This window comes from Dipodomys spectabilis, unplaced genomic scaffold, assembly GCF_019054845.1.
Source record: "Dipodomys spectabilis isolate Male_0828 unplaced genomic scaffold, ASM1905484v1 ptg000318l, whole genome shotgun sequence".
NCBI lineage: Eukaryota > Metazoa > Chordata > Mammalia > Rodentia > Heteromyidae > Dipodomys > Dipodomys spectabilis.
The window spans coordinates 948061-967459 of record NW_024870995.1 but is presented as its reverse complement, the minus strand read 5'-3'; the positions used below and the strand labels follow the sequence as shown (position 1 = coordinate 967459).

General features: G+C 64.9%; 1 protein-coding gene across 3 annotated transcripts in view; it reads right to left on the bottom strand.

Annotated features, from left to right (window-relative positions):
- Positions 1–3208: 3208 nt before the first annotated feature.
- Positions 3209–19399, bottom strand: part of Cbfa2t3 (CBFA2/RUNX1 partner transcriptional co-repressor 3) — a 76529-nt gene continuing 60338 nt past the window's right edge. The window contains exons 4-15 of one of the 3 annotated variants that reach the window (XR_006151329.1): positions 16971–17212; positions 16732–16821; positions 15764–15945; positions 14815–15035; positions 12551–12636; positions 11842–12040; positions 11184–11252; positions 9766–9956; positions 6236–8683; positions 5578–5686; positions 3997–4057; positions 3209–3628 (exon numbers count right to left, since the gene is read on the bottom strand). Coding sequence is in view for 1 of the 3 variants with exons in the window: in XM_042702202.1 (XP_042558136.1) it covers positions 8414–8683; positions 9766–9956; positions 11184–11252; positions 11842–12040; positions 12551–12636; positions 14815–15035; positions 15764–15945; positions 16732–16821; positions 16971–17212 (1550 nt within the window). In the remaining 2 variants the exon portion in view is untranslated. Of the gene's footprint in view, positions 3629–3996; positions 4058–5577; positions 5687–5982; positions 8684–9765; positions 9957–11183; positions 11253–11841; positions 12041–12550; positions 12637–14814; positions 15036–15763; positions 15946–16731; positions 16822–16970; positions 17213–19399 lie in introns of those variants that run through there. The other 2 variants (XR_006151330.1, XM_042702202.1) reach the window with 2 other exon arrangements.

Genomic DNA, 19399 nt, shown 5'->3' with positions numbered 1-19399 from the left:
CACACCACAGCCTGGAGACCACACCACAGCCTGGAGACCCACACCACAGCCTGGAGACCACACCACAGCCTGGAGACCACACCACAGCCTGGCTGCCCACACCACAGCCTGGAGACCCACACCACAGCCTGGAGACCACACCACAGCCTGGCTGCCCACACCACAGCCTGGAGACCCACACCACAGCCTGGAGACCACACCACAGCCTGGCTGCCCACACCACAGCCTGGAGGCCACACCACAGCCTGGAGACCACACCACAGCCTGGCTGCCCACACCACAGCCTGGCTGCCCACACCACAGCCTGGAGGCCACACCACAGCCTGGAGACCACACCACAGCCTGGAGACCCACACCACAGCCTGGAGGCCACACCACAGCCTGGAGGCCACACCACAGCCTGGAGACCCACACCACAGCCTGGCTGCCCACACCACAGCCTGGAGACCACACCACAGCCTGGAGACCCACACCACAGCCTGGAGACCACACCACAGCCTGGAGACCACACCACAGCCTGGAGACCCACACCACAGCCTGGCTGCCCACACCACAGCCTGGAGACCCACACCACAGCCTGGCTGCCCACACCACAGCCTGGAGACCACACCACAGCCTGGCTGCCCACACCACAGCCTGGCTGCCCACACCACAGCCTGGAGACCACACCACAGCCTGGAGGCCCACACCACAGCCTGGAGACCACACCACAGCCTGGAGGCCACACCACAGCCTGGCTGCCCACACCACAGCCTGGCTGCCCACACCACAGCCTGGAGACCACACCACAGCCTGGCTGCCCACACCACAGCCTGGCTGCCCACACCACAGCCTGGAGACCACACCACAGCCTGGAGGCCCACACCACAGCCTGGAGACCACACCACAGCCTGGCTGCCCACACCACAGCCTGGAGACCACACCACAGCCTGGCTGCCCACACCACAGCCTGGCTGCCCACACCACAGCCTGGAGACCACACCACAGCCTGGAGGCCCACACCACAGCCTGGAGACCACACCACAGCCTGGAGGCCACACCACAGCCTGGCTGCCCACACCACAGCCTGGAGACCCACACCACAGCCTGGCTGCCCACACCACAGCCTGGCTGCCCACACCACAGCCTGGAGACCACACCACAGCCTGGCTGCCCACACCACAGCCTGGAGACCCACACCACAGCCTGGCTGCCCACACCACAGCCTGGAGACCCACACCACAGCCTGGAGACCACACCACAGCCTGGAGACCACACCACAGCCTGGAGACCACACCACAGCCTGGAGACCCACACCACAGCCTGGAGACCCACACCACAGCCTGGAGACCACACCACAGCCTGGAGACCACACCACAGCCTGGAGACCCACACCACAGCCTGGAGACCACACCACAGCCTGGAGACCACACCACAGCCTGGCTGCCCACACCACAGCCTGGAGACCACACCACAGCCTGGAGACCACACCACAGCCTAGAGACCACACCACAGCCTGGAGACCACACCACAGCCTAGAGACCACACCACAGCCTGGAGGCCACACCACAGCCTGGCTGCCCACACCACAGCCTGGAGACCACACCACAGCCTGGCTGCCCACACCACAGCCTGGAGGCCACACCACAGCCTGGAGACCACACCACAGCCTGGAGACCACACCACAGCCTGGAGACCACACCACAGCCTGGCTGCCCACACCACAGCCTGGAGGCCACACCACAGCCTGGAGACCACACCACAGCCTGGAGACCACACCACAGCCTGGCTGCCCACACCACAGCCTGGAGACCACACCACAGCCTGGAGACCACACCACAGCCTGGAGACCACACCACAGCCTGGAGACCCACACCACAGCCTGGAGACCCACACCACAGCCTGGCTGCCCACACCACAGCCTGGAGACCCACACCACAGCCTGGCTGCCCACACCACAGCCTGGAGACCACACCACAGCCTGGCTGCCCACACCACAGCCTGGAGACCACACCACAGCCTGGCTGCCCACACCACAGCCTGGCTGCCCACACCACAGCCTGGAGACCACACCACAGCCTGGAGACCACACCACAGCCTGGAGACCACACCACAGCCTGGAGGCCACACCACAGCCTGGAGACCACACCACAGCCTGGAGACCACACCACAGCCTGGCTGCCCACACCACAGCCTGGCTGCCCACTCTGTTCTTAGCTCCATGCTGGGGTCTGCGAGGGCAGGACTTCTGCGTGTTGTCACGGGGTCTGACCAGAACTGGCCCCAGCCCCACACAGCTGCGCCCGCTCCTGTCTGCAGGATCCCAGGGCTCTGTGCTCTGGGTCTCCGCCTCCAGGGAGCCTCTGCAGCGGATCCTCCCCGCCGGGTGGCTACTGTGTCTGGGCCTTGCTGTTCCTGGGGCCGGGGCTCGTCCAGCCTTCTCAGGAAGGCATCGGTGCTGAGTCTAGGCGCGTTGGTCCAGGACGCTGCACAACTGCTGCTGCTCTCCTGGCGTGTTGGAGGTGGGGCAGGTCCCGGAGCGGAGGGTCTGGGGGGCAGACCGCCCTCTTCCTCCTTGTGGGAGGCAGGATGCTCAGACTGCCTGGGAGCCAAGACGGCTTGGCGTGGCCCAGCCCTGGCCGCCTTGCTCTGAGCTCAGCATCTGCGGTGGAGACATCAAGTCACGCCGCACACCCCCGGGGGTGCTGGGGACCCAGCCGGCTCCATGCTGGCTTTCTCCACGATGCCTTCAAATACATCTGTCCCAAGCCTTCTGAGGACTGACCGCAGCCGCTTCCTCCAGGCAGCCAGCAGCACCCCCGGAGCCCTGGGCCAGGCTTTTGGTTCGGGATAGCCCTTCTCTCTGGGCTCTTCTGCTGTGTCCCCTCTGACCTCTGGGTCCCACGGGGCCTCCGTATGCCCTCAGGTCCCCTCAGGAGGGATGCCCCGCAGGCAGGGCCACCGCTGGCCTGGCCCTGGAAGCCTTCAGGGAGGTCCCTGGGGTCCAGGGTTGCTTGAAGCCCCTGCATGGCTCTCCAGAGGACGGAGAACCGCTGTGGCCAGGGTGGTGGCCCTTCCCTCTCCCGTCCTGGCCCTGCCTCCTTCCCATCAGATGCCCACCCTTGCTCTCAGCCCCTGGTGAGCATCTGTCTCTTGCTGAGCACTGAGAAAGCCCCGGAGTGTCGGTGAATGTGTCCAAGGAGAGGCCAGGCCACGTGGTACCAAATGCTCCTTTATTACACAGACGCAGTTGACCTGGACACCGGGACTCACCGTGCCGCAGGCCACATGTACAGGACAGTGTGTGTGGGGGGCATGCTACAGCACCCACGGAGAACCGGCACTGTGGGGTGCAGCTTCTTAGGAAGAAAACAGCTCAACAAACACTCAGTCCAGCTCCTTTGAGGAAATGAGAAAAGCAGCAGCAGAGGAAGCGAGCCGTCTGTTCCCAGCAGGCCGTGCGTGGCTGCGCCCTGGGGCTTGCCGCGGCCTGCCACGGATGGGGCTGGTGTGCTGGAGGCCGGCTGGGTTCCCACCGGGTAGGAGCTGGACGCTGATGCCCTTTTCAGTCATGTAGAGACTAGGCTGTACTCAGTCTGATGCCGATTGCCCTGTTTTCTAGATCTCTGGGTCACAATGCCAGGGGCTGCTGAATTGGAACAAAAAAAAGCAGGCACAGTGGAGTTTTCTGGAGCTTGGGAGCCTGTGTGGGCCACTGTCCCCACGCGGGCTGTGCCAGGCTGAGCCAGGCCTTGCTGTGAGCTGCCAGGCCTTGCTGTGAGCTGCCAGGCTGAGCCAGGCCTTGCTGCGAGCTGCCAGGCTGAGCCAGGCCTTGCTGCGAGCTGTCTGGAGGAGCAGAGCGGCTCCTCAAGGCCGGTCTGCCCCACTTCCTCTCCTGCCAGCATGGGCCCACATGTCCACAGGCCAGAGCTGCGGGGCAGAGCAGGGCAGGAAGGAAGCCAGGACGGGGCAGAGCTGGGCAGAGGAGCCTGTTGCTGGGTCCTGAGGACTACTCACCGTGGTCGGTGGAACTCAGCCGGGGCAGATCAGAAGAGCTGACTCTGAGCCATCTGGAACCCTGGCAAAGACAACAGAGAGGCACCGCATCTTGGGCTCTTGGGGGCAGGCCTCTAGAATTAGAGGCCAGTCCGGGTTTGCCCTCTCTTGGGCACCTCCGCCTGCGGGCTGTGGCCACCTAAATGCCTCCTTTGCAGAGCCCCGGGACCGTGTGTGGACAACCTCCCAGTATACCCATGTGCCCTGCTGATCTCTCCAGCAGGTCCGGACTGGCCAGCGGTCTGGGCCACAGATCCAAGCTGCCTACAGCTGCAGCAGACCTCCATGCCCGCAGGAGCTCCTGACCCCGGAGGTGCCAGGGTGGGCAGGGTGCTCAGAGGGGCTTCTGCCTCCTTGGAGGGTCCCTTAGCACAGCCTTGGTCAGCCCAGGTCAAGTGTAGTCGGCCAGCGGGAGGACTTGAGTGGTCCCCAGCTTTGGTACACTGAGGAAACGAGGTGCCACGGGGTACTGTGGGTGGAGAGGCAGTAGCGGAGATCGATCCTAGAGTGCAGACTCGAGCGGTGCATGCTGAGGGGTGAGGAGAGTCAGGCTGGAGTGATGAGTGGATGGATGGACACAGGGCTGGACGGGGTGGATGGATGGGAGGTGGAGGGAGGGCAGGTGTGCGGAGGGAGGGGCGGAGAGATGGAGGCACAGGCTGGGTGCGTGGCGGGAGGCGGCCGGGCAGCCAGGCAGTCAAGTGGGGGACCGACGGCAGATAGTCAGAGGCGAATGCATGGAGGCGTCAGTCCACAGCGGAGGCTGGGGGCCCAGATGCGAGTTCTGGTGCCAACTTGAGGATCTATTTAAACGCTGGCCGGTGAACAGTTTGGATCCTGGCCTGACTCCTGCCGCCCAGCCCTCCGGCTGCCCCGTCCACCCGACCCCTCGCAGGCGTCCCCCGAAGTCCCTGCTGGCTGGCTCCTCTTGTGCCCCCCGGGGGAGGGCCGGTTCTTGCCCGCTGGCAGTGGGGCAGGGGGCTGCGGTGGGCCCAGGCTCTCCTGCAACCACACATGGAGTGGGAGCCACTGCTCTCGCCTGTGTGGGTCAGGGGACTGGCCTGGAGGGCGTCTTCCCGGTGGGTGGCCCCCAGGACACCACCAGGGGCCTGGAGCCAGGGGTGAGGAGGGGAGGGCCTGGGCCGGCACGTCAGCCATCTGTTCTGTAGTGGTCCCTGGGCCGGGCCCCGGGCTCGGGACGCTGGCTGCTGCCTGGCTGTGCTGCTTTGCTTCCTGTCTGGTTTTGGCCTCACAGCAGGGGTGCCACTGCTGTATGGTGGGATTTAGGGGTGCGCAGCCCCTCCTGAGTGGAGGCTCCCGCTCTGCCGTCATGAGGAAGGCCGAGGCCTTCTCATCCAACTGCAGGCTGGCACCTTGGGTGCCGGGCAGCCACAGCCATCTATGGGACAGCTCCCACCCTCCGAAAGCCCAGCCTTGCCCCTCCCCAAAGCCAGGGGTCCTGTGTTTAGTTCTGCTCTAACCCAGAGCATCACGGGCCCCGGAGCCTCCCTTCCCACCTGCCTCCTGCCCACAGGTACTTACCCCCACCCCCACCGGCTGCCATGGGCACTGGGCTCGGTGTCCTGGCTCCGGCCACCCCTGCACCGTTTCCCTGACCCACTGGCTGAGAGAGTCCTCACGCACAGCGGACCTGTGGAATGGCAGAACCGTCTCAAGGGGCAAGCCCTCCCCGGCAGCTGGCAGGATCTGCCCCACCCAAGCTTTACGGCCCCTGGAAGCTGGGATGACCAGGTGGGCCTGCTGGCCTCCGGAGGGACGCCGTGAACGAAGGGTCAGGAGGACGCCATGAAAGGGGACGGTTGGCTCTGCACGCTGAGGCCCTTGGCCTGGCCGCCCCACCCCGGAGCGCACGTCTTCAGGAAGGCTGCCTGGGGCTCCTCAGGCCAACCTGGAGCATCACCAGAGACCAGGGCGCACCAGCACCGACAGCCTTCGAGGGCCTGGCTTTATTTTCCCATGGCACGGTGGCACCGGGGCCCCTACAATCACAGCCATTTCCCTGTCCATCCAGAGGGGCCCAGAAGGCTGCAGCCAGCCCACGGGCAGGACCGTGCGACTCCACGTCTCTGTGGGCTCTGTGCTTTGGGAGATCGACCAACTGGAAAGAACCGACTGGACTGGCGCCCGTATCTAACCCAAGCCCAAATCCCATACCAGTCTTGGCTTTTCTGAAACTCACAAAAACAAACTTCTGCTGGCGGAGGGGCCTGGGCGCAGGAGGAGAGGAGAGATCTATCTCGGCCTTGGGAGTAACGCGGTCGCTGCTGCCAGCCTCAGTGCTGGCACTGGTCTGGGGGCACCTGATGGGACCCTTTCTTGCAACATCCAAAGAACGGGTTTCGCAGCTGTGAAGAAACGCCGGTCGCCCCCGAAGCGGGGCCACGGGTCAGATTCCTTTGAAAATTTATTTCCTACATTTCACATACTTGTGTGGTTTCTCTCATTTTGTTTTTATTTGGCAAACATCTCTTCAGAGTCACCATCATCATCACCACCACCACCATCACCACGGATACCGTCTTTTGGACCTCTGCAGAGACTATTTACATTCACATTATGACTCCTGGCTCTGGTGGGGCCTCTGGACCCGTTCAGTAGCTGACCACCCTTATTGCACTGTTGTCACGGAGCTTTCTAGAGAATGCACGCAAGTGGTCTGGTGTTGGCTCTTCCGTTTGTGACAGGCGTGACTCTCGTTCCTTCAGTTCTTCCAGTGGGTGGAGGGCAAGGTGGGCAAGAAATGGAGTGTGTGGGGGAACACGTCTAACCAAAAAATCGGACAGAAAAGTATCACCCATCGCCCTGAGGACTGGGAGCACAGACGGGGGTCACGCGGGTGCGGGCCACACAGGGCTGCGTGCACATCTCCAAGGTGGGGTCCGGGCCAGCTGCCTCCGTGGCTGTTTTGTTTTGTTTTTTTTCTGTGAAAGCTAGGGAGGAAGGAGAGGAGCCTCATGGAGACACGGGTTGGGTGGTGACGGGCTGAGAGGTAGGGTGGGGCGTGGCGAGTAGAGGTAGAGCGGGGAGCACCGGGCGCGGACTCTCAGGGCGGCGAGCTCCTCACGCCTTGAAAAGCAGTCAGGATTCAACCCAAAAGGTCGCCACGGCTTCGTTTCGGAAGTATGCTCTCGGGGAAGAACACTTTAGCACTTTTGTGTTCTCACAAGTGGGAAGGTGAATTATAAAAAGTCACAGGGAGTGAGGACGGATGGGCGGACGGACCGACGGACGGAGGCGAGTTCCCTCGGATCCTGGGTGCACAGGGCAACCGCGGGAGGCCTTGGAACTCGGGCAGCACCTTGCCGCCTCTGCCCAGCCTGGGCAGCGCCCAGGGGCTGAAGGCCACCAAAGGCTGCGTCTCCTGGAGCCACGCCCCCTAACCCCAACATCCCAACACCCCCAAACAAAATCAAGGCCCAAATGAAAAAGACCAACATCCAAACAAACCCAAGAGGGAGTAAAACAGTGAAAAAAATACTTTGGCAGTGAGAAAAACTTTTGGATTTTGACTTCCTGTGTTGCTTTTTGGACTCTTCGGAGCAGAGGTGTGGCGGCATCCTTGGCGGGCTAGCTAGTAAGGTAGTTTACAGGTAGGTTTCCTTTGCCTTTTTTTTTTTTTCTTTAAAAAAAACTTTTTGGATTTTTACTTAAAGCCAAAGAGTCTGACATGAAAGGAAAAACAAAACAAAACACCTGACACCAAAAATGCTTCTCGAGTCAGAAACCGAAGTCTTCCTCACAGCCCCCGCCGATCACCACGGCCCTCGCGGTGTCGGGGGCGGCGGTCAGGACGGGGCTGTGAAATCACAGCTTAAGGAAGGGGAGAACTCCTCAGTCGTCTGTGTCCATTTTGAAGTAGCGCTTAAGCCAACGAAACAAGACCCACAGAAGTTCTTCACCGAAAACAAGCCAACACGTAGACTTTTTCCATGATAGAGAACGTACGTAAAAGTCAAAAGACAGGAATGAGAGACAGAGAGAGAGAGAGAGAGAGAGAGAGAGAGAGAGAGAGGGAGAGGGAGAGAGAGAGGACAGAGACGGGGCAGAGGGAGACAGGACAGGGGCAGAGCCGGCCACGCTGCCGGTGCTACGCCTCCGCCGCTGCCCCTGAGGCTGGCGGCCCCTCCCCTCCCCCGTGGCAGTTTCCCTGACGCTGGGGAAGAGGTGGTGGTCGTGGTGAGCGAGCGTCAGGCAGCTGAGGAGGCTGCCGGGATGCAGTGGTGTTGGGTCTGTGTTTTCTTTTGGAGAGAAGCAGTAGCAGCAGTGGCTTCAGCCCAGGCTCTGCGGGGCCGGGCGGGCAGCGGGGCACAGCGTCCGCCGGCCGGGGCTGGGGCTCGTGGGCCAGCAGGGCCGGGGGTCAGCGGGGCACGGCGGCATCCAGCGGTCCAGGCAGGCCCGGGGAGCAGGGGCGGGAGGGTCCGGCGGAGCCGGCCTCGCTGGGGCTGGCGGTGGCGTCGGGCTGTCCGGGCAGGGGGTCAGCCACGGCGGCCGCGGGGCCCTGGAGGCTCTGGCCGCACACGTGGTGGTGCTTCTCCCAGTCCTTGTGCTGGCAGAAGGACCCGCAGTAGCGGGCCGCGTTGCAGCCGCTGCAGGTCTCGCTGGCCTTGCGCCCGCAGTTCCAGCAGCTCTGGGGGTGGAAGGGGCAGAGGGGACAGTCGGGAGGGGCAGACCCCAAACGCCCCCTAACCCAGCCGGCAACCCTAAACTACAGAACCTGCCTCGGCCCCGGAGGCTGACACCGTGGCGGTGGGCAGACTGCTCAGCCGGCCACGTTCTGGAGAACAGGCAGAGGCAGAGCAGGACCCCCGCCCCGTGTTTTTTTGGGGGGCTGTGGGACAGAGAGGTCAAACTTGTCCCAGGAGTTAAAGCCCAGGTCCCCATTTGGCCTCCAAAGCCTCTGGCCTCCTGTGGCTCGTGTCCCTGGCCTGTGCTGGCCCTGCTGTCCTCTGCTGGGCGGCGGCCACGCTGACCCTGCGCCCCTCTGTGGGTCCGCTCAGCGGCCACCTGCCCAGTCTTCCCTGGCCCCTCCACCTCCTCGGGGCCAGGGCTGCCATCATTCTGTGAATGCTGTCTTTCCGCGTCCTTCCTCTCCTCTCCGGCTAGCTCTAGCCTGCATCTCCACAGCTGTGTCCAAAGATCTAGAGCAGAGGAAGGACTAGGTGGGCTTCCTCTCCTGACCCAGACCCCCGGGGCCAGCCTGGGCCGAAGCCATGCAGGGTTTGGAGACCTGCCCTGTCCTGAAGGTGCCACAGACGCCTCTCCTCACTCGTGTCACAGCCGGCCAATTTCCTGGGCAGGACGGGATGGGCAGTCTTCCTACCCCCACCCAGCTGGCAGAGTCCAGCACAGATGCCCCCTGCTCCCAGACTAAAGCTCTCACATGCGCCCACCAGCGTGGGCTGGGAGCCCAGAAGGATGTAGACTCTGGGGTCCCCACATCTCAAAGCGTCTGTTTTCACAAAGTAAAGAAGAGCCCAGTAGTCCGTGCCAGGACCAGGCCTCGGAGAAGCCGCCTGCCCTCTCGGCCCTCAGGGAGGCCATGGGGTCTGCACGGACAAGCAGTGTGGGAGAGGTGGCAGGTGGGGCGTGCCCCATGGCCCAGGGTGACCGCGGGTGGGGACGGCCCCGTTCCCCGGGTCACACAGAGGCTGAGCTCCGGCCCAGGCTTCCTGACCACAGTGGCTCTGGGGGCCTGGCCGGCAGTCCTACCTCACTGGAGTCCTCCTGCTGGTTGATGACCGTCAGGGCGTCCTCCGAGGCCTGCCGCTTGGCCTCGGCCAGTGCCCGCTCCATCTTGGCGCGCTCGGTGGTGATGAGCTCGTGGGCTTTGCGCTCTGCGTCAGACACGGCTTTCTGCAGCTCCGACATCGCCTGCCGCTTCACCTCGTTCACAGCCTCTTCTGCAAAACACATGGAGGGCTGTGGTCAAACATCAGCCTACCCTGGTGCCCGGGCCACCGATGTTCTCTGGCCAGGGAGGAGCCCACGTGCACACCTGACCCCTGCTGACACGTGCACCGCGCACGGGCCCGCAGCGCGCCCTGAGCACAGGTGTAGTGTGGTAGTCACAAGGAACAGAGATGCATGAGTGTGCCGGAGCTACCCCGCACCTTGCCGGACTGGTTCTAGCTCTGGGGCACGCAGGCTCCCTGGAGGCTGGGGCACCCACCCCGGAACCTGACCCCACAGCCAGGGAACCTGCGTGCCAACAAGCTCAGGCCGCTGGCTGGGGGTGGGGCCACTGAGCAGCATAGCCGTAGCGTTGGCTTCTCCGGGGACACAGCGGCAGCCAGGAGCAACCCTTGTCGGAGCTGGTTTCCAGGAAGGCTCCCTTTTCACTCACGTCTGTGTCAGGGGCTCTGATTCCAGTGTCTGGCTAGGCAGAGCCAGGGCAGAGTAGCCCGGCCGAGGGGGCAGAGACCCTGAGGGACCTCGCACCCACCACCGGCCCTGTCTGCAGACTGGAGGGTCAGGGCCAAGGCCTAGGACCCAAAGCCTCACACAGACCGGCCCGGGCCTTGTTAAACCACCCCAAGGCCTCTGGGGCCCGCCTCAGTGTATCCCGCGTGGAGAGAGGCTGTGGAGGCCGGCCGCAGCGGGGTGTCCGCGACACCCCAGGAGCGCCTGTCCACCACGCCGAGCGAGCAGCTAGCAGGGCCTCGAGGGCCCAGTCTACCGATGGTAGCGCAGGTGGCAACGCCACGCTGGTGCCGGCACACGTCCCACGGCCCCTCCCGGGGATAAGGCGAGGAACCCCAGGTGCACGCCGAGCCCGCCCTCCCATGCGGCCTCCCCAGCGTCCGCCCCAGACCCTCCCCTCCCTTGCTTTCTCCCCGCCACGCTTCACACAGAATCCACAGAAGCTCTGCCCCCTCACCTGAGCTCGCCCCCAGCCCCGGTGGGCGCTCCTCTTCCTCACGGTGCCAGTCAAGCCCCTTGTCTAGATGCCGCCCTCCCCGGCGCGCTCGTGAGCACGCGCGCATGCGCCCTCCCGTGTGTCTGCACCGGCTCTGCCGTGTGAGGAGCCGGTGGAGCGCCAGGTGCAGACGGGTGCCTCTCACCCCAGCTAGGGAGGGGCGCTGGCCGCCACAGCCCCGTCCCTCCCCGTCCCTCCAGCCCCCACTCACCAGCCTTCCTCCAGATCTCCTCGGGCACATAGCCTGAGAGCATCCTGGGCACAAACTCCCGGTGGATGTCTGAAACACAGGCGCAGGCATCACACGCGAGCCAGGACCATCCCTGCCTGCCTTCTCCCATCCTGGCCGGGACCATCCCTGCCTGCCTTCTCCCATCCTGGCCGGGACCATCCCTGCCTGCCTTCTCCCATCCTGGCCGGGACCATCCCTGCCTGCCTTCTCCCATCCTGGCCGGGACCATCCCTGCCTGCCTTCTCCCATCCTGGCCGGGACCATCCCTGCCTGCCTTCTCCCATCCTGGCCGGGTCCTGGGGGCGGGGCGCCCGGGTGCCCATGCGTGGAGACACTCCGTCAGGGGGCAGAAAGGGCAGAGTGGTGGATGTAGACTCAGACCTCCTTTGGGCTCTGCAGTCGCCATTGTGGTGGATGCACAGAGACCCCCAAGGTCTCTCCTGAGCTCTGGCCTCTGCCCACCAGGACCTGGGAGTTCTGAGCTTCCCAGAAGCCGGGTCCCTCTTTGTGCAAAGTGGAACGGCACCTCCTTTTGAGCGTGCTATCCTACTGGCCGTGCTGCGGCCAGCTCCTCTGGGCCTGAGTGGCACGGGCTACCCCTGTGCAGGCTGGCTGTCCCTCCGCCCTCCGAGCACACCTAGCTGAGAGCCCTCCGAGCCGCTGCTGCCGTTGAGGGGCCGGGCCGGGGCGGGAGCAGGGCCGCTCTTCCCATCCTCCGCGTCGCTGTAGCGCCGGATCCAGTGGTTGAGCTCCTCCCGGTCAGCCTCCTGGCACCGGCGCAGCACAGTGAGCGACCGCCGCGTCTTCTCCACCATGTCCATGATGCAGTTCAGGAGCTGAGGGTGGAGGCGAGACCGTCGGTGCCTCAGAGACAGCCTGGCCAGGAGTGCACGGGGGGCCAGTCCGGGGCCTCCAGAGGGCCGCCGGCAGCCAGGGCCCAAAGCTTGTTTGGATGCCCGGCAGGGCTCAGGCACTTGCGCCCTGGGAGACCCCACCCGAGGGACCACACGGAAGGGGGTTGAGACCCGAGCCACGTGGCCCCTCCTGGGATGTGGACAGCCATCTGAGGAGGCAATTTCTGGGAGGCCCACGAGGGTGCCACACACAGGACATTGGCTTTCCCCAAATGCCCTGCGAGACTTGTGCTCCACTCTGGAGCACCATGGAGCGGGAAGCGAGGCGGGAAGCTGGCCGGCCTGCAGGACCTGCCCGGACAGGTGGCTAGAAGGGCCCTGGGCAGGCTCCGACATGGTGGTGAGCACAGAGACGCCCACCCCCGCGCTCTGTGCTGGGAGCCTCAGGTGCGTGGTCAGCGGCCCCGGGGGACAGGGGTGGCTGTAACTCACATGGTTGAGGTGTTTCCACTCCTCTGCCCACTCTCGCTCGGTCAGCTTGTGGTCAATCACCTCTTCCTGCCGCGACCCAGGCACCACTGCAGGAGGGGTAGGCTCAGACTACCTCCGCTCAAAGCCCCACCCAGCTTCAGACCCATCGCCCCCTCACAGTGCTCCCAAAGCCCTACCTCCACCCCTGCACCTGCTGCCATCCAGCCCAGCCCCAGCCCAGCCCAGCTCCCAGGCCCTGTGTGACATCCCAGCCACCTTGGGAAGACAAGGTGGACACAAGGTGGATGCTGACCCTTGGCGCGGAGCCGGGGACATCAGGAGCCGGCCCAGCCCTGGTCGCTCGCCCTCTGCCGATGGGGCTGCCCCTTCCCAGCCTCCTGGATCCAAAGCAAGCCTCTCCCCCTCCTGCCACCGTGTCCACACTGGGGTCCTCACTGGGGTCTCACCTCCACCCCGCGGCTGCCTGGCTCCCACGGGTGCTTCTGACTTCCTCTCTAAAGCTGTGTCCACGCCTCCCTCGGGCCCAGGCAGCCCGTCCTCAGAACCCCCAGCCCCAGTGTGTGTCTCTCAGTTGTCTTTTAGGTGCAAGCGCTTCCTTGACCATTCCAAATCCTCCTGGGGGCGGTGTGAGCTCCCCAGGGCAGGACGCCATGTCCCCAGGCTGGGTTGTGGCCAGGCACAGGCCGGATCTGCAGGCCTTCAGCAGGGTCAGCGGCAAGATGCTCCTCTCCCACGGGCCCTGGGGCTGCCTCCCTGCCTCCCGGGGATGAGCAGATTTCCAAGCTCGCATGTAGGAAGCATGCAGAGCAGGAGGATGGAGCCGGAGCTGGGAGGTATGCAGTGGGGCTGCTCAGTACCCCTGTCCCCACCCCCAGAGGGCAGCAGGACACTGTGCCAGCTCCCCTGCCCCCCCCCCATTTCACAGACAGCAAACTCATCTGGCAAAGGAGCTGTGTTTGCCCAGATATCGCACAGGGAGAGGCCTGCAGCTGGCCAGACTGGCGCTATGCCCCTGGCACTGGCCAGTGAGATTCAGGGACAGAGAGGAGGGCCCCCAGGACGTCGCTGAGACCCGAGAGACCTTATCTGGCCGTGCATAGAGGCCACTCCTGTGGTTGTCCTGAAGAGTCAGAGCTCCAGGCCCCCACCGTGGTTTGGGGCCTGGGCCGTGACCCAGCGTTAACTGTGCTTTTGGGGCAAAGGCCTCGACTCTAAGCTGCCTTTGGTCCCTAGAGATCTCCCTGCCTGGAGTGCTGGCCTCAAGTTGTGGTGGCGTGGGAGGCGGTGGCCGCAGCGGCCGTCCGCCCTCTCCCTGGATGCCCGCAGGGCAGCCTGCACCAACGCCCCAACCAAAATAGCGCTGAGCTGTGCCCGACAGCTGGCGTTTATTTTTGCATTAGCAGAAGCGGGTGGGAATTAGCACCTGCCTGACCCAGCCTGGGAGCCAGACGCCCATCACCTGCTGAGGGGACCCTGGCTGGCTCTGGACACTGCGGCAGATGGGGGAGGAGGCTTTGCCCTGGAGGAGGCCTCCAATGACCCTGCTCTGGGGCCTCCTGGGGTCCTGGCTCCGCTCCCAAGGCACCTCCCTGCACACTATGGGGTAGACCTGGCGGGTAGCTGGGCTGATCATCTCCGGCTTCAGCACAGAGGAAGGTCTGGCGGGGTGGATCATGGGGCGGGGGGGGGGAGGGGGGTCTGGGGAGGGCGGGGCGGTGTTACTTGTATCTTTGGGCCTCAGTCTCCCCACTGGGGTGTGGATTGGGATAAAGGACAGAATGCAACCTCTGAGCCTGCTCCACAACAGTGGCCGGGCCTTCGAGCCTGATGCCCAGCAGGGCCTTACGCGAATGCCCCAGGCCTGCGAGATCCCTGCCTCACCCCAGCCCCAGGAAACCTGACGCCCCGCAGGGCCTTACGTGAAGTCCCCAGGCCTGGGAGATCCCTGCCTCACCCCAGCCCCAGGAAACCGAGACGGGCCACGTGGCTGCTCAGGGGCTTCAGGCCCAGGGGAGCTGTGAACACTGGCCCCGACGGTGCCCCTGTGAGGAGAAATCCTCAAGCAGGGAGGCAGGCTGTTCCCAGAGAGGGCGGGGGAAGTCATGTCTGCCCCAGAGAAGGCCCGGGTCGCATCAGGGTTCAGGAGCCTACAGCTGCTGGTGGCGGTCTCACGGGAGCACACAGGCTGCCCGCACCCCAGCTGCATGGTCACACTTGCTCTGCGTAGGGCTGGCATCCGCGACCTGCCCTGGCACACTGCTTACCGGGCTGCCGATGGCGCTCCCGCAGCTCCCGGTCGGGGGGTCGGTAGGCGTCGCGGAAGTGGTGGGCCATGGCCATGTCCTCCAGGCGGTAGTGGGGCGGTGGGGTGGGGTGGGGCGGCGCGCTGCTAGGGCTGCAGCGCTGGGCGGGGCTCTGCGTGCAGGCCCGCTTGCTGAGGTGGTCGGGGTGCAGCGGGTCACGGTCTGACCTGTTCTCTTTGGTCCTGGCAGGGAGAACAGGTAGGGGGACCACGTATGGATCACCAGCTGTGGTAAGAGGCTTAGGCACTGGGGGTGCGGCAGAGAGGGGCAGGGATATGGAAATGGGAGTGGAACCAGCCCGGCCCTACTGGGGCCTGACCCAACCTCTGCCCTGTCCCTGGAGGCGTGATGGGGTGATGCTCCTGGGGACCCCAAGTCCAGCAGCTTGCCCTCCTGGCAGGGGTGTATGGAGGGAATGATGCAGGCACTGGCTGTACTGGATGTGGCCCCCTCGGTCCCCACAGGACAGCAGCCCAGGTACCCGGGGCCCTGGACTCAGGAGGTCGCTTGAGGCCTGTGGTCCAACACAGGAGAACCACTAGGAAATGCCTTCCCGTGAGTGGACACTCCTGAGTCTCTGTCTTCCTGGGGCTCCCAGGGCCATCTGAGTGTGCAGCCTGACAAGGCAAGCTAATCCTGGGGCCTTGCAGGAGAAGCGGAGGCCATGAGCCCATTAGTCCACTAGCTTGGCCCTGCAGGGCTCAGCGGGGCTGACGAACACTGCTGGACTTTGCTGCAGATGGGCTGGGCTGCCCTGTGGAGCTGTGGCTGGCAGCCGAGCACGAGGGGCAGCCGTCCCCGAGCACAGACACAGGGAAACCCTGGATGGTACCGGGCAGGCGAGTGCACGGGCATAAACCTGGGCGCAGGCGCGGTGAGGCCGGGCAGCCCTCCCTCTCCCTGGACGTACCTGTCAGGCGACCTCCTCTTGCCATTCTCGTTAACTTCCAGCAGAAGCTCAGAGGAGTCCACCGGCGAGGCGGCGCTGGCGTCCAGCAGGAGCTGCTCGTGCTGGGCCAGGTACTGGGCAGGTGTCTGCTTGGCCAGGCGAGCGCAGTGCAGGAGCTCTCGCTGGAGCAGGGGCAGGTTGGCCTGCGGGGGAAGGGGCTGGGGCAGTGCTGGCTGGGCCTCATGGCCCGCGGTGGTCTGTTGCTTCTGGCCGTGGCACGGGTGGGAAGAGAGCAGGGCAGGCCAGGCCCTGCCCAGCGCGGTGATTTTCGGTGCATGGGACTCCCATGTCGCTGCCTTCCGCAGGGCGCAGGGTGATCCTGACCTCGGTTCCCTGCTCCCGCCCCGTCCAGCGCGGCCAGCCACCGGCCTGGCAGCATGTGGCCACGTGGGTCCGATGTGAGAATACAGCTAGTGGTCCGGAGGGTGTGGACCGAGCTGCTATGGCTCCCTGAGTGCTCTCCAAGGGGCCCAACACCATCCACACACGAACTTATCTGTCTGTCTCACAGCTTTTCACTGCTTGGCTGTCCGGCCACGTCTGTCTGTCCACAGACTGCCTGACTTGTGTCTCACTGTTCCAGCCGTGCTGGCCCCTGCTCTCCCTCCTTCCCAAGGCCTCTGCACCGGTTGTTCCTGCTGCCTGGAGGGCTCCCCCGACCCATCCCAGGCCTTTCCCTCATCTTCCTCTCCTTAAGAGGCTCTGGGACATTCCCTTGCTGCCTGTGATGGGTGGTCCACAGCCCACTCTCCTGACCAGGCCCTTTTCCGGGACCCTGCCTGATCCCCGACTGCTCAGACCACCTGTCCCACAGGCTGGAGCTCAGGAGGACTGGAGCTCTGGGTGTGGCAGTGCATGGAGAATGAAGCTTCAGGGATGGGGTTTGGAGGCTGCTGGGGCCCCGTGGCAGGTAGGGTGGTTTGTGTTACCTTCAGGAAGGGGATGACAAATGGTCGCAGAGGGAAGTTGGTGGCCTCTTGGAGCTTGGAGTGAAACTCTTCGATGGTCAGCGTGGAGTTCTGAGGGAGGAAACCACCTTGTGTGAACTGATGGGCACTGAGCATGGCGCCCCACCAAGCCCTGGGGAGGGAGTTGTGGGGTGGCAGGTGGCTGTCGGCTGGGCACAGCGAGGGGGCACCCGGGCATCGGAGAGGGGCCCGCGACTCACCACCAGCCCCAGCACCAGCGTGTGCACGCGCTCCCCAATCTCGGGGGAGATGTCGCTGCCAAACTGCTGCAGAGTGGTAAGGAAGCGCTTCAGCTTGCTCAGCTGCCGCACCCCACAGGCCGGGGGCAGGTGCTGCGTGGACAGCGAGGCCGTGGACGAGGTGGCCGGCCCGTTGCTGAAGCCATTGGGTGTGGACGGGGTGCCGTGGGCGGCGGTGGGCGAGTGGCTGCTGCCGTTCATCACTGCGGGAGAGGAGGCAGGGGCGTGGCTGGGTGTGCAATGAATGGTGTGTAGAGCCAACGACAACCATCAGGAGCCACCACGACGGCTGGAGCTCCAGCGGCAGCAGTGTGGCTGCCGAGTCCTGGAGGGGGCCAGGCCCCCGCGGCGCGGCGCCCCGGCAGTGGCAGGAGCTGGCACTCCGGAAGGACCGGCTACAGCGGGACAGCCATTTGGGTATGGCCTCCCTGTGGACGGAGGTCAGGCCCAGGCCGGGATGCTGGGTCCCCACCGTCAGCCCGTGCCCAGAGCTGGCCTATGGCCTGCAGGCCCCGGGGCCTCCCTGTGGACGGAGGTCAGGCCCAGGCCGGGATGCTGGGTCCCCACCGTCAGTACGTGCCCAGCCCCCAGGCCGGCTCAGGTAGGCGGTGCCTCCACTTCCTGGCTCACCACCCCCAGCCTCCCCATCCTCACCCACTGGGCACCACCCGCTCCTCACGCCTACTCATCAAGGACCCCCGCTCACTGCCCCTACTGGGGCGGAAGGTCTGTGGGAACAGGGTCGCACTGATCAGTCCCCAGGAAAGCCCGGCAACTCCACCTCTGCCCTGGCCCCAGGTAGGAGCCTCCCCACCCCACCGGGAGCCTCCTGGGCCACCAGCAACTCCACTGCCCGCCTGGTGACCGGCCGGTGCCTGGGATGTTGCAGCTTGGGGTCGGGCGCGGGGTCTGGGACACCCAGGGTGAGGGGGTGGGCCCACCTGGTGCTTCTGGACACGGCGGAAGCGTGCACATGAGCCCTGGGCTGGTGTGCTGGGGACAAGCAGGTGACCGACGCGACAGCTGAGAATGTGGCAAGGCCAGCACTGTCCGTCACTGCAGTGTGACCGCCTGGCTGCCCGACACCAGGTCAGTGTCCCATGGCCCTAGCCAAGGCCCGGAAGGGGGGTAAGTCCTCACCCCTCAGCCTGGGTTGCTGGAGGCCAAGGTAGCCCCGGGCCTGCACCTGTGCTGCTGGCCGCACCAGCCTCAGCCATGGCCCCGGGTCTGCAGAGTGAGCACACACGGTCTGTGCTCTGCTCACCGTCAGCTGGGGCTCCCGGGCATCCATGCCCTGCCTGCCCCTTACGCCCACTCTGCTCCTGCCTCTGCGGCTCCCTGGTGCACGGCAGGACTGGGATTTGGAGTGGGCCGCTCAGGCCACCTGCTCCCTCAGGGACACCTCTGGGGCCACCTGTGGTAAGGGCCGTGCTTTTTGGGGGGGGGTTTCCAGGATGAGACGGCTGGCCCAGCTGCCACTACAGAACCCCAGTAGCGTCTGCTGTTCACTTTGCTCCTGGTGGACGGTGGAGGCCTCACTGTGTCCATCGGGATGGCACCTGCCCTGTCCACTCTGACCGAGGCCTGGGACATGATGTCTGCTGGCCATTTTGGCCTGGTCAGCCTAGCAGAGGGGTGTGTGTGTGTGTTTGTGTGTGTGCGTGCGTGCGTGTGTGCGCGTGTGTGTGTGCGTGTGTGTGTTTGTGCGTGTGCGTGCGTGTGTGTGTGTGCGTGCGCGCGCGCGTGTGTGTGTGCGTGCGTGTGTGTGTTTGTGTGTGTGTGCGTGTGTGTTTGTGTGTGTGTGTGCGTGCGTGTGTGTGTGTGCGTGCGCGCGCGTGTGTGTGTGTGTGCGTGCGTGTGTTTGTGTGTGTGTGTGCGTGTGTGTTTGTGTGTGTGTGTGCGTGCGTGTGTGTGTGCGCATGCATGTGTTTGTGTGTGTGTGTGCGTGTGGTGGGGTTGCATCCCAGCCCCTTCTTCTGGGGCTGTGGCTTGGCCGTGGGTCCCCGTCTTCTTCTGGGGCTGGGGCTCGGCCGTGGGTCCCCGTCTTCTTCTGGGGCTGGGGCTCGGCCGTGGGTCCCCGTCTTCTTCTGGGGCTGTGGCTCGGCCGTGGGTCCCCGTCTTCTTCTGGGGCTGGGGCTCGGCCGTGGGTCCCCGTCTTCTTCTGGGGCTGTGGCTCGGCCGTGGGTCCCCGTCTTCTTCTGGGGCTGGGGCTCGGCCGTGGGTCCCCGTCTTCTTCTGGGGCTGGGGCTCGGCCGTGGGTCCCCGTCTTCTTCTGGGGCTGTGGCTCGGCCGTGGGTCCCCGTCTTCTTCTGGGGCTGTGGCTCGGCCATGGGTCCGGGCGCCCCTCCGCCTGTCCTGCACACCTGGGCGCCTGCCCTACCTGTTCAGGC